This window comes from Choloepus didactylus, chromosome 1, assembly GCF_015220235.1.
Source record: "Choloepus didactylus isolate mChoDid1 chromosome 1, mChoDid1.pri, whole genome shotgun sequence".
In the NCBI taxonomy this organism is placed as follows: domain Eukaryota; kingdom Metazoa; phylum Chordata; class Mammalia; order Pilosa; family Megalonychidae; genus Choloepus; species Choloepus didactylus.
Window position 1 is genome coordinate 198,772,525 of NC_051307.1, and position 15,959 is coordinate 198,788,483.

General features: G+C 39.5%; 1 protein-coding gene across 1 annotated transcript in view; it reads right to left on the reverse strand.

The window, feature by feature from the left end:
• LRRC2 (leucine rich repeat containing 2) overlaps positions 1-15,959 on the reverse strand; it is a 96,250-nt gene that overhangs the window by 15,299 nt on the left and 64,992 nt on the right. Inside the window, exons 6-7 of the mRNA XM_037849333.1 lie at positions 9,811-9,956; positions 8,316-8,471 (exon numbers count right to left, since the gene is read on the reverse strand). Coding sequence (XP_037705261.1) covers positions 8,316-8,471; positions 9,811-9,956 — 302 coding nt within the window. The remainder of the gene's footprint in view (positions 1-8,315; positions 8,472-9,810; positions 9,957-15,959) is intronic.

A 15,959-nucleotide genomic window follows, 5' to 3' on the forward strand; every position in this document is an offset into this window, starting at 1 on the left:
TTGATCTATCTATAGGAGAGAGTGATGTGTTGAAGTCTCCCACAATTATTGTGGAAACATCAATTGCTTCCTTTAGTTTTGCCAGTGTTTCTCTCATGTATTTTGTGGCACCTTGATTGGGTGCATAGACATTTACGATTGTTATTTCTTCTTGCTGAATTGCCCCTTTTATTAGTATGTAGTGGCCTTCTTTGTCTCTCAAAACATCCCTGCATTTGAAGTCTATTTTATCTGAGATTAATATTGCTACACCTGCTTTCTTTTGGCTGTAGCTTGCATGAAATATTTTTTTCCATCCTTTCACTTTCAGTTTCTTTGTGTCCCTGTGTCTAAGATGAGTCTCTTGTATGCAACATATTGATGGTTCATTTTTTTTGATCCATTCTGCGAATCTATATCTTTTAATTGGGGAGTTTAATCCATTTACATTCAACGTTAAAACCGTGAAGGCATTTCTTGAATCGGCCATCTTATCCTTTGGTTTATGTTTGCCATATTTTTCCCTCTCTCTATTAATATCCTTTATTGTACCCATACCGAATCTCTTTAGTACTGAACCTTTCTCCAAGTCTCTCTGTCCTGTCTTTGTTTCTCTGTCTGTAGGGCTCCCTTTAGTATCTCCAGTAGGGCAGGTCTCTTGTTAGCAAATTCTCTCAGCATTTCTTTGTCTGTGAAAAATTTAAGCTCTCCCTCAAATTTGAAGGAGAGCTTTGCTGGATAAAGTATTCTTGGCTGGAAATTCCTCTCACTCAGAATTTTAAATATATCGTGCCACTGCCTTCTCGCCTCCATGGTGGCTGCTGAGTAGTCACTACTTAGTCTTATGCTGTTTCCTTTGTATGTGGTGAATTGCTTTTCTCTTGCTGCTTTCAGAACTTGCTCCTTCTCTTCTATGTTTGACAGTGTGATCAGTATATGTCTCGGAGTGGGTTTTTTTTGGATTTATTCTATTTGGAGTTCGCTGAGCATTTATGATTTGTGTATTTATGTTGTTTAGAAGATTTGGGAAGTTTTCCCCAACAATTTCTTTGAATACTCTTCCTAGACCTTTACCCTTTTCTTCCCCTTCTGGGACACCAATGAGTCTTATATTCGGACGTTTCATATTATCTATCATATCCCTGAGGTCCATTTCGAGTTTTTCAATTTTTTTCCCCATTCTTTCTTTTATGCTTTCATTTTCCATTCTGTCATCTTCCAGGTCACTGATTCGTTGTTCAACTTCCTCTAGTCTTGTACTATGAGTGTCCAGAATCTTTTTAATTTGGTCAACAGTTTCTTTAATTTCCATAAGATCATCCATTTTTTTATTTAGTCTTGCAATGTCTTCTTTATGCTCTTCTAGGGTCTTCTTGATTTCCTTCATATCCCGTACTATGGTCTCATTGTTCATCTTTAGTTCTTTGAGTAGCTGCTCTAGGTGCTGTGTCTCTTGTGGTCTTTTGATTTGGGTGCTTGGGCTTGGGTTATCCATATCGTCTGGTTTTTTCATATGCTTTATAATTTTCTGTTGTTTTTGGCCTCGTGGCATTTGCTGAACTTGATAGGGTTCTTTTAGGGTTTGTAGACCTATTGAAGTCCTTTTCTCTAATTTATCAGATCTACAGCTTCGTGGAGTACACTTTCTCTAACTAACCAGCAGGTGGCGTCCACAAGCCACCTGTTCTCCACAAGCCAGTTCTCCCCTGCTTAGCCTTTTTGGTGAGTGGGGGAGTGAGTCTTGTGGGGCCCAATTGGTGTACCAAGCTTGCGTGTGTAGTTGGTGTTGCCTGCCCTGTATGTGGGGCGTGTTTCTGGGCAGTCGGGGAGGGGGGGTGGCCCTAACAATCAAATCTCCCTGATGATCCTAGAGTTTTAAAGCTGCTGCAATAGTCTAATCCTTCAGTTCAGTCCTGCCACAGTTTGTCTCTGCCACTGACCCACAAGTCTTTGGTATTGGCGTATGGCTCCTGAGACTTGCAAGTGGGCCCCTCTTCCAGGCTGTGCACCCCGGGTCCTCTGTTGAGGGATGACTGTGCTATGTCACAGGTGAGTGCCGTCCCCCCAGGGCAGTTCTGGGCTGCTGGGCTGTGTAGGGAGGCTCCCAGTCTGCTCAAATGATGGCTGAATGGGGCTTTGTTAATTCATACTGCTCCACCTTCCCAGTTCTGGGACATTCAGCTGAGGTTGCAGGGAAGGCTAATGTCCACGCCCAGTTTTGTGGTGTGTGCCTGTTATTTGAAGCACTTCCGTCACACTGGGTTGTCTGGGGCAGCTCTGGGCTATGGGGCTGGCGATGGGCAGGAGTGTTTCCTGTCCACCAGGATGGTGGCTGTGAGCGGACACCCCCCTTTTCTTGGGAAGTTGTGGTGTTTAGTGAATTTTCTCAGCCACTGGATTATTGCCTTTTGTCTCAGAGCTCTGTTAGTTCTGCTGTTGACTTGGCGTGCCCAAATTGCAATTCTTTGAAGCTTTCTGTATTGGGCTTCTTAGAGTAATTTTTTTAGAAAAAGAAAAAAGGATTTAAAAAAAAAAAAAAAACGGCCCTCCTCAGAGATCTAATGGGTTATTGAAATGCTAATAGACAAAGCAACCAGGGCCATTAAGGAAAGGTCCACAGGGCAGAGAGATCAGCTTTGCTTCGGGATTTGCATATGCGCCTCAAGGCCTGAGCTCCGCCCTTCCCCTTTCTGTGTTCACCAGAACTCCAAAAATCCTCTGCTTTTATTTTGGAGTTTTTCGTGTTGTTTTTTTTCTATGCCTGTCTCCTCTCTGCTGGGCTGGCTGCTCTCAGAGTCTCTGGTGTCTGGTCTCAGTCTATCTATGGTTGGAGTTTGAATCAGTAGAATGAGTTTCCGATAAGAGCAGCCACTGCAGTTCTCCCTTCTCCTTCCCGGAGCTGACAGCCCCTCCTCCCCCGGGACTGAGCCTGGCAGGGAGGGGCGCGGGTCCCCTGGCCGCAAAAACTTACAGATTTCTCTGATCTCAGCAGTTCCACGTTTTCATGAGTGTTGTATGAAGTATGCCCAAAGACAGATTGCTCTGTGGTGTCCAGTCCACGCAGTTCCTGGCTTTTTACCTACTTTCCTGGAGGAGTAACTAAAACTTACAGCTCACCAGTCTGCCATCTTGCCCCGCCTCCCCTGGATTTCTTTCTGTTTATACTATAGAGGGAAGAACAGGCTTTATCTTTTTTCTAATTAGCCAACTTCCTCAATACATTATTAAATCATTCATAACTTCCCCACTGGCTTATGAACAACCCTATATCATGTATTTGGATCTATTTAAGGACTAGCTATTCTGTTTCAATATGTTATCTGCAAACCATTGTCCAGTACATTGGCTTGATCATTACACGTTTTTTTTTTTATGCAGGGTATGGATTTTATAGAGTTGTCTTATTTGTTGTTTTAATAAGCTATGATTTTTTTTTATTTTGAAATAAATTCAAAGTTATAGGAACAGTTACAAAAACAATACTAACCCCATACACAGAATTCCATCATACCCTGACCCCCCTTCCCCGATAGCTCAATCCACCAACTTTAACATGCTGCCACATCGCTATTTCTTTCCCTCCCTATCTATCATCCATCATCTATTGCTCTGTCTTCTGAACATATGAGAGCTAGCTGCACACATCCTTGACCATAAACTATAATTCACATATACACTTCCCATGAACAAGAACATTCTTTTGTGTAATCCCATTAAGCGCAGCTAAGAAGTACAAGAGATTCAACAATGATACGAAGCTTACATTCTATATTTCCTTTTCCTTATGTCTCAACTGTGTCCCTTTGAGCCACCTGTCCTCTATCCTCCAATTCCATCCAAGTTCATCCTTGGTATTCAGTGGTCATCTATTTAGACTGTCTGTTTTTTTTTTTCAATTGCAGAAACATATATACGGCCTAAATCTTCCCATTCCACCCCCTCCCTAGCATTCCATTAGTGGGATTAATCACATTTAGAGTTGTAATGCTCTTTCCCACCATCCATTACTAGAAATTTCTCTTCACCTTAAACAGCAACCCTACACTCATTTCTTAACTCCCCATTGCCCCTTCCCCCATTTCTCTTAACCCAAACTCTACTTTTCATCTCTATGGTTATAGTCTCTGATAATTACTTTGTGTTTACTGTGGGGCTTAAAATTAACCTCTTAAATCCATATCAATCTTGTTTTTCTTTGATACCACCTCCACTTCAATAGGACACATAAACTCTGTTCCTATACTCCTTCATTCCCCCACCTTTATATAGTTGTCTAAAATTACATATTCTACATTGAGTTCAAAACCACTGATTTGTCCTTAGAGTTTGTGTATTTTATATCATGTAGGAAGTAAATAGTGGAATTACAGTTCAAAAATTATTGACTTCTATTTGTATTCCATTGTGGTTGGAGAATGTGCTTTGAGTATATTCATTTTTTTTTTTTTTTAATTTCTTGAGGCTTGTTTTATGTCCCAGCTTATGGTCCCTTCTGGAGAAAGATCTGTGATCACTGGAGAAAAATGAGTGTCCTGGTGATTTGGGATGTAAGGTACTATATATGTCTGTTAAAATTCTCTATATCTCTTTCTCCTTTCTTTGTTTCTCTGTTGGTAGGGCTTCCTTTAGTATCTGAAGTAGGACAGGTCTTTTACTGGCAAACTCTCTCAGCATTTGTTTGTGAAAAATTTAAGCTCTCCCTCAAATTTGAAGGAGAGTTTTGCTGGATAAAGTATTCTTGGTTGGAAATTTTTCTCTCTTGTTTGGAAATTTTCCTCTCTCAGAATTTTAAATATGTCATGTCACAGCCTTCTCACTTCCATGGTGGCCACTGAGTAGTCACAACTTAGTCTTATGTTGTTTCCTTTGTATGTGGTGAATTGCTTTTCTCTTGCTGCTTTCAGAACTTGCTCCTTCTCTTCAGTATTTGAGAGTCTGATCAGAATATATCTTGGAGTGGGTTATTTGGATTTATTCTATTTGGAGTTCACTTGGCATTTAAGCCTTGTGTATTTATATTGTGTAGAAGGTTTGGGAAGTTTTCCCCAACAATTTCTTTGAATACTCTTTCTAGACCTTTACCCTTCTCTTCCCCTTCTGGGACACCAATGAGTCTTAAGTTTGGACGTTTTATTTTATCTATCGTATCCCTGAGACCCATTTCGATTTTTTCATTTTTTTTCTCCATTCTTTCTTTTGTTCTTTCATTTTCTGTTCTGTGGACTTCTAGGACACTGAGACGTTGTTCAGCTTCCTCTAGTCTTGTATTGTGAATATCCAGAGTCTTTTTAATTTGGCCAACAGTTTCTTTTATTTCCATAAGATCTTCTATTTTTTTATTTACTCTTGCAATGTCTTCTTTATGCTCTTCTAGCGGCTTCTTTATGTAGCTTATATCCTGGGCCATGGTCTTCTTGATGTCCTTTAAATCCTTTGCCATGTTTTCGTTCCTTGATTGTAGTTTTTTGATTAATTGTGCAAGGTACTGTGTCTCTTCAGAAATCTTGACTTGTGTGTTTGGAGTTGGATTCTCCATATCATCTGGTTTTATCATATGCATTAAGATTTTCTGTTGTTTTTGGCCTCTTGGCATTTGCTTTGCTTGACAGGGTTCTTTCAAGTTGTAAAAATAAATATCTATCTCATTTTTCAGAAACAGTTTGGTGGTGTACACTTTCTCTAACAAACCAGCAGATGGCGTCTGTGAGTCACCTATACCCCTGAAGTCAGTTGTCAACCTTGTTCCCATGGTGTGTGGGGAACTGATTCTTGTGGGGTTCAGTTGGAGAACTCCGTTTGGGTGTGTTGCTGGAGCCGTCCGCCCTGAATGTGGGGCGTCTGCGCGGGTGGCCAGGGAGGAAGGAGAGCTTTAATATTCAAATCCCCCAGGTTCCCGGAGATCCAAGGCCACCACAAGAGTCTAAGCCTTCATTTCATTTCAGCCCCAGACCCTCTCTCTCACTGTCCCACAAACCACCGGACTTGGCGTAGTGTCCCTGGGTTCTCCGAGTGGGTCTCCCCGCCCAGCCGCAATCCTCCAGGACCTCTGCCAAGGGAATGCTGTGCTACATCACCAGTGCACGCCATCCCTCAAGGGAAGCCCCGGGCCACCGGGCCGTGCAGGGGCGCTCTCAGCCTGATGCAAAGATGGCCAAATGGGGCGTCTGAACCCCCCCCCCTCCTTGCACAGTTCCTCCTTCCCAGCTCCGGGAGAACTGGCGGGGCTCTGGGCTGTGGGCACGGCCCCAGGCAGGAGTTTATCCAGCCCTCCGGGGAGCCAGCTGCGAGCCGCAGGGTTTCTTTCTACTTCCGGCTCTCCCCTCCGTTCCCCCGGCCCCGAGGGTATCTGCAGCAGGCTATCTTCCAGGCCAGACACCAAGAGGCCAGCCCAGCCCCCTCTTGCTGTGTTTTAATGCGTGGTTCCCACTATCGCAGCTGCAGCCGCTCCTGAGTTTTTCCCTTTTTTTTTTTTTTTTTAAAGAGCCTGTCGGTCTCCAAACGCCAAACCCTGGCTTCCCCAGACTGCCGCGCGGCTGCGGGTCTTCCAGCCAGCTTAGTCACTCGTTTCAGAATGCAGACCCCTGGTTTCACCAAGTATACGGCCCCTGTGGAACTAGGAGACCTCGTCCAGCTGGCGCATCGCTGTAACCGGTATTCTGGGTCACTTTCTGGTTTTTATCTAATGTTTTTCACAGAGGTCTTTTTTGCCCTGTCTCACCTAACCACCATCTTAGTTTCTCTATCATTACACTTTTTATATGCATTCTAATTCTCTGTGAGGCAAGTTATGTCACATTACTCATTTTCCATAATTATCATTGCTATTCTTAGCTCTTTTTTCCTTTCAGATATACTTTCAAATCAGTCTTTCAAGTTCCAAAATGAAATTCCATTGGAATTATGATTGGAATCACACTACACTTAAGTATAATTTTTGGAAGAAGTCACATCTTTACAGTCTTTCCATCCAGAAAAGACACAGTATGTCTTTCCACATACTCAAGACTTCCTTGATATCTTCCAGGAATACTTCTTAGTTTCCTTCATATCAGAGAACTATTTTTCTCTAAGGTTTTTCCTAGAAATCTTATATTTTAACATCATTTTCCCATAACTTTTCTACAGATCATTTCTAAGAAATCAGTAAAATATTAAATTTTTATGTGGGCTTGTATCTAGTCTTTTTTATTGAACATTATTAATTCAAAAAGCTTTCATTTGATTCTCTTAGATTTCCAAGCCCTACAATCTATCATTTGAAATTACCTTCATTACTGTACATGACTCACAATTTTACCCTGAGCAGAGGTTCTTCTCCTGCCTTTCTGGGACCCAGGGTTGCCAAGCCTGCTTGGTTACCTGGATGTGGAAGGGGTCCTGAGGGCAGATCCAGCCATCCCTCTTCTCATCACACAACTTCCCTGAAGACAGCTGAGGGCAGGGGAGACCCACTCCAGTGGAAGGAGCAGGTGGGGGACAGGAGAGATCTTATACCCCTATGTATCTTGTACTTGTACAGAAATGAATTTGGTTTCTCTCTTTCCAATATTTAAACCTCTATTTCTCAAGTCTTATTATAAGCACCAGAAGATAAAAAATTAACTTTATGATGACAGTGAGCATTTGCCACAAGAGAAGTGAGGATTCAGGAAATATTTCCTCAGTGGGTTCAACTAGCCAGGGGTGTCGGAGGCAGATGGCCCCCTGGACACAGGAAGGAAGTGGCTGTCACTAGAGCAGCTTTGCTTGAGGACTCCCAGGGAGGCTCTAAGCGCTAGGGATGGGCCCAAGTGGTCTCAGGACAGAGGTGATGGGAGAACCCCCAAGGCCCCAAATTCTAGCAGGATGTGCTCCTGGGAAGCCATCAGCTGCCTCAGAGTCAGCCAAAAGGAGGGTGGAGTTGGATCTCTTCAATTTCACCTCAAGGAGAAGGAAGATTCCTCAATTCCCCACTCCAGTTTGGAGTCTGTGTTGCCTTTGCAGGGATGGCTTTTCTCCATTTTGGATGGTTTCTCTTAAGGAAACCCCAAGAAAGGTGAGGCAAACAGGGAGGATTCATTCAACAGCCACTGACCCCTCTAGGCCAGCCTTTCAGATCATTAGGGTGATGTGAGTGCTGAGTCACGAGACCAGGGGCCCCAGAAACATGCCAGGAAGTAACTTTTCTCCAGAAACCCTCTCCTCCCCACGCCATCTGCCAAAAAACTTCAAAATACCATAAAATGTTCATCAGAACTTCTATGACCCCAGATCAGATTCTCCACGTAGAGACCAATCAATCCAACCAGTTCCTGAGACAGCCACCCAGCTCCTCGTGTCTGAGGGTCTCTACTTACTTCAACGGTGTGGACGAGTCACAGAGGGCAGTTGGGAGCTCCACCAAATGGTCCCCGCTGACAACTAACAGGGTGAGCTTCTTTAGGTTGAGCAAGGTGTAAGGAAGATAAGTCAGCTTGTTTTTATACAAGAGAAAGCTCTGCAGTTCTTCTAGTCTAAGAAGAAATGAAAGGGATTACAACACAAGCACTTAGCTCCACAACTAAAAACAACATGATTCACAAATTCTGGTACAACATCCCTACTTAGCTTTTTTTTTATATATGTGACCCTTAGGAGAATAATTTCACTTTAAAATATAAAATAAATAAAGTCATGCCAGGCAACACACTTTTTTTTTTTAAGTTTTTATTGACTTAATCGCCAATTGCTTTGGAAGACACAGATATATCAGCAGGATAAGCAAATTGCATGAATACAGAGTAGGCTGTAGTGGGGCCTCAAAAATCAGTGTATCCCTCCCTCTAAACCATCTCCCATATTCCCAAGGATAAACAGGCCCTAGAAAGAAATCATACTAGAGTTTGAGTAAGAATAAACAGATTCTGGCACATATTTCCTACTGTACATTTTGAAAGCACAGTTATTCTCCTATCATATTTTCTAACTTTTGGAAGAAACCTGCAGTAAAAAAGAAATGATCAAAATATCCTTCAAATATGTTTTATTGTTTTACATTTTATTCTAACTCATTGATAACCCCCCTCTGTTTTGTTTTCTTTTATTATTTGCAAAATCTTTACTGGCCCCCCAAATATTTTACAAAGTTCCCCAGTGCTGCAAACTAAAACAATTCCCACTCTGTCTCATAAGCCTAGAAAGCGCTGATACATATCATATGTACCAGGAGTACAGACAAGTCTTGGAGACAGCATTCAGGCCTAAACCATTTTGACCTCTGTGTCAGTTTATATATACTAGTTCATAAGGCAGATTGTGAATTCCGGGAGGTCAGAGAATTCATTTCAGACATCATTTTAAACCCAACCCACCAGCTGGGGCTGCTGCATCAGAGCCTAATAACACTTGTGGAATGAACAAATAAATGAATGACTGAATCTTACATGATTCAGTGCAATAATTGATATTTAAAGATGAAATAGCCACAAGGATATACTTTAAAAAAAAAAAAATTCCCTCACTGATATTCTGAACATGTGGCATGTTTCTCTTCTATATGTAATAAATTCACTTTTCCACTTCTGTGGAGGGAAAGGAAAGTTAATAGTGCCATTCAATTGAGGACCGAAGCAACTTAAGATTCACCAACACAATGAACATGAGTTCACATGCACATAAACCTGCAGATGCACGCCAACTGAAAATGGTCTTATTCTCTAAAGAACCAAACTAACTATCTGGAAAAATGGACCTTGAAAATTGAAAATAATTGATTTCAAAGAACATTCACATGTTCCGCAGGTTTAAAATGCTGCATGTCTAAGGCGTTAGTAACTAATTCATGTACCTCACCTTCAGAAGGCAAGTAGCTACCTGTCTATATCTTGTGGCAGGTCATTCAGGCTATTGTTGCTGACATCCAACCACTGCAAATTAGACATCCGCAGGACACAGATCGGGACACTGGAAAACTTGTTTGCTGAGATATCTACAAATGTAACTCGCTTCAAATTACTTAACTAGAAAGGAATAACAAAATATTCCAATTACTTTTATAATAACTTTGAATAAGAATGGGAGTTAGGTTAAACTAATAATTTTAACACAATGTCCCCCACCCCAACGGAGGCATTTCTATGAATACATAGAGATCAATATATATGTATTTTTGAGCACCTACTATGTGTCATTCATTATGCGACAGGCTGGGGATGCTAAGATAAACAGCACATTGCAGCTGCCCTCAAGGAATTTACTCTTGAGTAAATAAGCAATACAATTTTATGTAGTGGGAACTAATATGAAGAACTTTCTAACTTGTATTATTAGGTAAAGCAGGAAAAGAACGACTAGTCTGTCTAACATCGCAGTGGGGTGAGAGTCAGGGGTCAGGGGATTTTACAAAGAATGGAGTATATGAATTGGGTCTGGAGGTTCCTGGCAGGTGGGAAAGTGGGGAAGAAAACTCCCCTGGGAGGCAGCACGTGCAAAGTCACAGAAGACAGAAAGCATGAGCCTCGAAGAAATAGAGTTACTTGGCAAAGGCTGCATCTATAAGTTTTGGCAAATCTTAAGGAGACGCATGTTTGGGTTGTAAAATGACATGGCAAATGCCTAGAAATCTCTATGGCTTATTTTTTATGCCCATAATTTTTGTTTCTAAATGGTAATTGAAATATGTGAAAAAATATATTTGATCTCAAATGCAAATCTGTGACTATCAAACAAAACAGGAAAAGCATCTCATGCTTAGATTTGGTTATGTAAATTTGGAAGTTACTACTGAAACAAAGAAGGAGATTTTTACTACTTTTTATTGACTTATTTTAAGATTACATGAATAAAATCTGGGATGTTTCTCAAAATAAGTTTTCAAAATTGCTATGAAATATGGGGACATTTGGGCTTATAGGAAGTAGTACTGAAATCTAGAGGAAAAAGTAGTAGATTTATGCTTTTAATTAATTAAAGATAAAAACCCAATTCCTTATCACTGAATTTGCTTTAATGAATCAGAAGGAAAATTCATCCTATTGAATGGACACATTCTAATTTTTTTCTTGTTTTGAATTTAGAAAAATGAATGTGGAGATGGTGATGTAAGGGTGGATAAAATGTCAAGAGAGATATTTTGGGTGCCTGTAATTCAGCCTAGAGTTTTTGTGTTACCAGCATTATCAGATCAGCAGGAAAATCAAGACTGAATTACAATCGGTGTCCTTCCTTTTTTCTTTCCTATTTTTACAATAACTATAGAAAATGCAGGTTTTTTAGACTATAAAATAATTTATAGGGGATATTTAAAGGAAAAAAGTTAAGACATGAAAATTAAAATAAGGAAAATCTCGGTAGCCTCAAACTGGCAAGGAGAGAAATTACTTGGATATAGAAATCATTTTCCCACTAGCTGCTTTCATCAAGGACAAAGTAAAGGCAACAGGCACTCATAAACTCTTGAAGAGCAATTACATTTGCCTGAAAATCCTGATGCTATAAGATTTAAAGTAAACAGAACACTCATTTACACAGGAATATGCACGTTGCTAGACAGTTTCATTATATTTACCTCTGTCACTAGTATTCCTAGTTCTCTTTCACATAACCTTCTATAGGTCATTCATTCTACTTGCCATTTATTTGAATATTGAATCAGGATTATATCTATTATTTGTATCGGAAGCATTATGCTCGTGGAGACAAGGCAAATTTTACTACATGCGGAGGCACAAAAAGGAGGTAGGAGTGTCAGGAAACCATCTGTAGGGACAGTCCGATTGAACCAGAAGATTCAAAACAGACGGAGCTGCTGGATCTGGCAAAAGGTGAGCTTGAGGAATGTAAGCATCATATTAGATCTTAAAGGTTGGATTAGAAATGTTTGGTAATAAGAAATCAGTACAGACTGTAAACAGGAGGATTCAATAAAGGTTGTTGGAACTAAAAAATCCATCTAATATTCACCCATCTATTCACTCATTCAACAAATATTTAATAATTGCCTGCTCGTGCCGGGCACTCTTCTGAGAGCTAAGGATATGAGTGAGTAAGACAAAGCCCTGCTCTCACAGAGAACTGGTAGAGGGGTCAACAATAAACCATCTATAAAACACGCCACAGTCAACAACAGCAGAATGCACATTCTTTTCAATCACACATGGAAGATCCTCCAGGCTAGACTATCTGCTAGGTCAATAAAGAAGTCTCGGTAAATTTAAAAGTTTTGAACTCCAAGTTTGTTCTCCAATCATGACGGAATTAAATTAAAAATCAACAACAGGAAGAAATATGGTAAACCTTCAAATATTCTGAAATTAAACAACACAGTTCTAAATAACTCATGGACCAAGGAAGGCATAACAAGGAAAATTAGAAAATAGTTTGAATTCAATGAAAACATAAAACAACTTATCAAAATGTATGAGATTCAGCAAAAGTTGCACTTAGAGAGAAATTTATAGCTCTAATTGCTTACATCACAAAAGAAGAGCCAAATCCATATCTTAAGCTCCCCCCTTAAGAAACCAGAAAAAGGAAAAACTAAACCCAAAGCAAGCAGGAGAAAGGAAATAATAATCAGTGAAATAGAAAAGAGAAAATCATTACAGAAAAATTAATGAAACCAAAGGTAGGATCTATGAAAAAATCAACAAAACTGGAAATCCTTTGCTTAAACTAACCAAGAAAAAATTCAGGAACAAAAGAGGACTCACTGCCCAACAAAAATTAAAAAGATTATTTTTAAAATTATGAAAAACTTTATGCCAACAACTAGATAATTTAGATGAAATGGACAAATTCCTAAAAGGACAAAAATTACTGAAAATGATTCAAGAAAAAAATAGAAAATCTGAATAGATCTATTACAAGTAAAGAAGTTGAATTAGTAATTTAAAATTTTCTCATAAAGCTAAGCCCAGGTACAGAGGGCTTCCCTGGTAAATCCTAGCAAATATTTCAAAGAAAATAATAACAATCCTTCACAAACTCCTTCAGAAAATAGAGACAAGAGCACTTCCCAACTTTTCTAAGAGGCCAAAGCCAGAGACAAAAAGCCTGATACCAAGGCCAGAAAAAGACATCACAAGAAAACTACAAATAAGTGTCCCTCATAAACAAAAACACAAAAAAAAATCCTTAACAAAATTTTAGGAAACTGAATCCTGAAACATCTAAGAGGGAATACACACCATCACCAAGTGGAATTTCTTCCAAGGATGCAAGGTTGGTTTAACATCTGAAAATCAGTTAATGTAGTACACTATATTAATAGAATAAAGGATAAAAACTGCATGATTATCACAATAGGTGCAGAAAGCACTGACAAAATCCATTATCCTTCATGGTAAAAACTCTCACCAAACTAGTAAAACAAAGAAACTTTCTCAACCTGATAAAAGGCACTTACCAAAAACCCTCAGCTAACATCATACTTAATGGTAAAGTAAAGCAAGGATATCCTCTTTGCCACTTCAATTCAATGGTATATTGAAGATTCTATCTAATGCAATGGGGTGGGGGCAAGCAGAAAAAAGAGAGACACAAAGAATGAAATTAAAGGCATCCAGATTGGAAAGGAACAAGTAAAACTGTCTTTATTCACAGTCTTCATTTGTGATCCAAAGGAATCCACACAGAAAAACCTAGCGCCAATAAAGGAGTTTAGCAAAATTGCAGATTACAAGATCACTGTAAAAATATCAATTTTTTTCTACATAATACTAATGAACTATCTGAAAATGAAATAAGAAAACCATTCTATCCACAATAGTATCAAAAAATAACATACTTAGAATAAACTTAACAAAATAAGTTGTACATTGAAAACTACAAAATGTTGTTGAGAAAAATAAAGACCTAAATAAATGGAGAAACATTTCATGTTCACAGATTGGAAGACTCAAGATTGAGAAGATGGAAATTCTCCCCAAATTGATCTATAAATCCAGTATAATCCCTAATAAAATTCCAGCAGGCTTTTTATAGAAATTGTCAAGATGATCCTAAAATTTATACAGAAATGCATAAAAGAAAAATGGATAAACTGAACATCAAAATTCAAAACCTTTGTGCACTGAAAAACAACATTAAAAAGTGTAAATCATGAGATAAGACTGGCAGAAAATATTTGCAAATAGTGTTTCTAATCAGCGGCTTGTATACAGGATACATAAAAAACACTTACAATGCAATAAGAAGACAGACAACCCAATTAAAAAATGGGCAAAATAATTGAATAGGCATTTTAACAAGGAAGATATAAGAACAACAAACATGACCATGAAAAGATACTTACCATTAGGGGAAGTGCAAAATAAAACCAAAATTAGGTGAACTAAACACCCTCTAGAATGATTACAATAAAAAAGACAGATAATATCATGTGTTGGCAAGGATGTGACGGAACTGGAAACTTCATGCATTGCTATTGAGAATGTAAAATGGTACAGCCACTTTGGAAGATAGTTTAGCAGTTTCTTAAAAAGTTAAACATAAAACTTACCATATGACCCAGCAATTCCATTCCTAGGAATCTTCCCAAGAGAAATGAAAACATATGTGTATACAAAGATCTGTATGCAAATATTCACAGCAGCATTCTTTGCAATAGCCAAAATCAGAAATAATTCAAATGGCCATCACTGATGAATGAATAAACAATCTGTGGTACACCCTTTCAAAGGAATACTAATCCGCAATTAAAAGGAACAGACTACTAACACATGGGACAACGTGGATAAACCTCAAGAAATTATGCTAAGAGAAAGAACACAGAAGCAGAAGACTATAGGTTGTATGATTTCATTTGTATGAAATGTTCAGAAAAGGTAAATTTATAGAGACAGAAAACAGATGTGTAGTTGTCAAGTGGGAGCAGGGATTAACTGCAAACAGGCATGGGAGAACTTTCTGGGAGTGATGGGAAGATTCTAAAACTGGATTGTGGTGGGCTGTATACTTACAGTGGGTGACTTTAATGGTATGTAAATTACACCTAAGTAAAAGGGAAAACTTTTTTTTATAGGGAAGAATAGAAGCAGAAGGACCAGCCCAGAAGTCATTGCCCCAGCCCAGGTAACAGATAACACTGGCTTGAACTAGGGTGTTAGTGGAAAGCTGTTGGGCAATAGTCAGATTCAGACTATATTCTGAAGGGCATATCCAACAGGATTTGCTTATGGATTGGATATAGGGCATGGGTGCCAGAGAGGCCAAGGATGACTTACTTCCTGTCTGAGCATCTGCATGAAGGTCGAGCCATTTCCCAGGCTGGGGAAGATTAGGAGATGAACAGACCTGTGCAGGGAATCTTGAGCCCTGGGTATGGACCCTCACCAGAACCATCCAAAAGCCACCACCCTAGCCACTGGCTCCCCACATGCACACACACCTCTGTGCAAATCCTGCCCCTTCAGCACCACTGCTGGATCCCTGTCTAAACATTCTCCCACCGTCCCCACTACCTTCACAATACCCCCAGGTTGGAACTGGTGTTGGCACTTCCTGGGGTGAGAAGGGTGATAGTAGAGGCAGCCACTTCCACACAGCAGTGTTCTGGAAAGGAAAAGAATTCTCCTAGGACTACGATCAGTGGCCAAGGCCTCGTCAGAAACTCACCGGCAATGACCATTTTCAGCTCATTCATTACCAGCAGGATTTTGATATCCTCATCTCCTTCAGCACAAGAATCTTGATAAAAATTGCTCACTTTTATCTGCTCCATTTTATCAGAAAATGATTTAAAATCATTTCTCTAATTAATACAGACCAAGAGAATATGAAAATTTTTTAAATTGATATATTTCTTAAACCCTATCTATAAGACTACTTTAATCATCTACTAATTCTGAGTATATAGAAAAAAAATTTTATCCCCTTTACTTATTTATTAATTTCTGAATTCATCACTGTGGATAAATAAAATGGGATCTGCATTGTGGACAACAGCCATCATACTTTAAACAGACATTAAATAAAAATACCTTGCATGTTTCAAATGGAGTCGAGAGGTCGCTCTGGTGGAC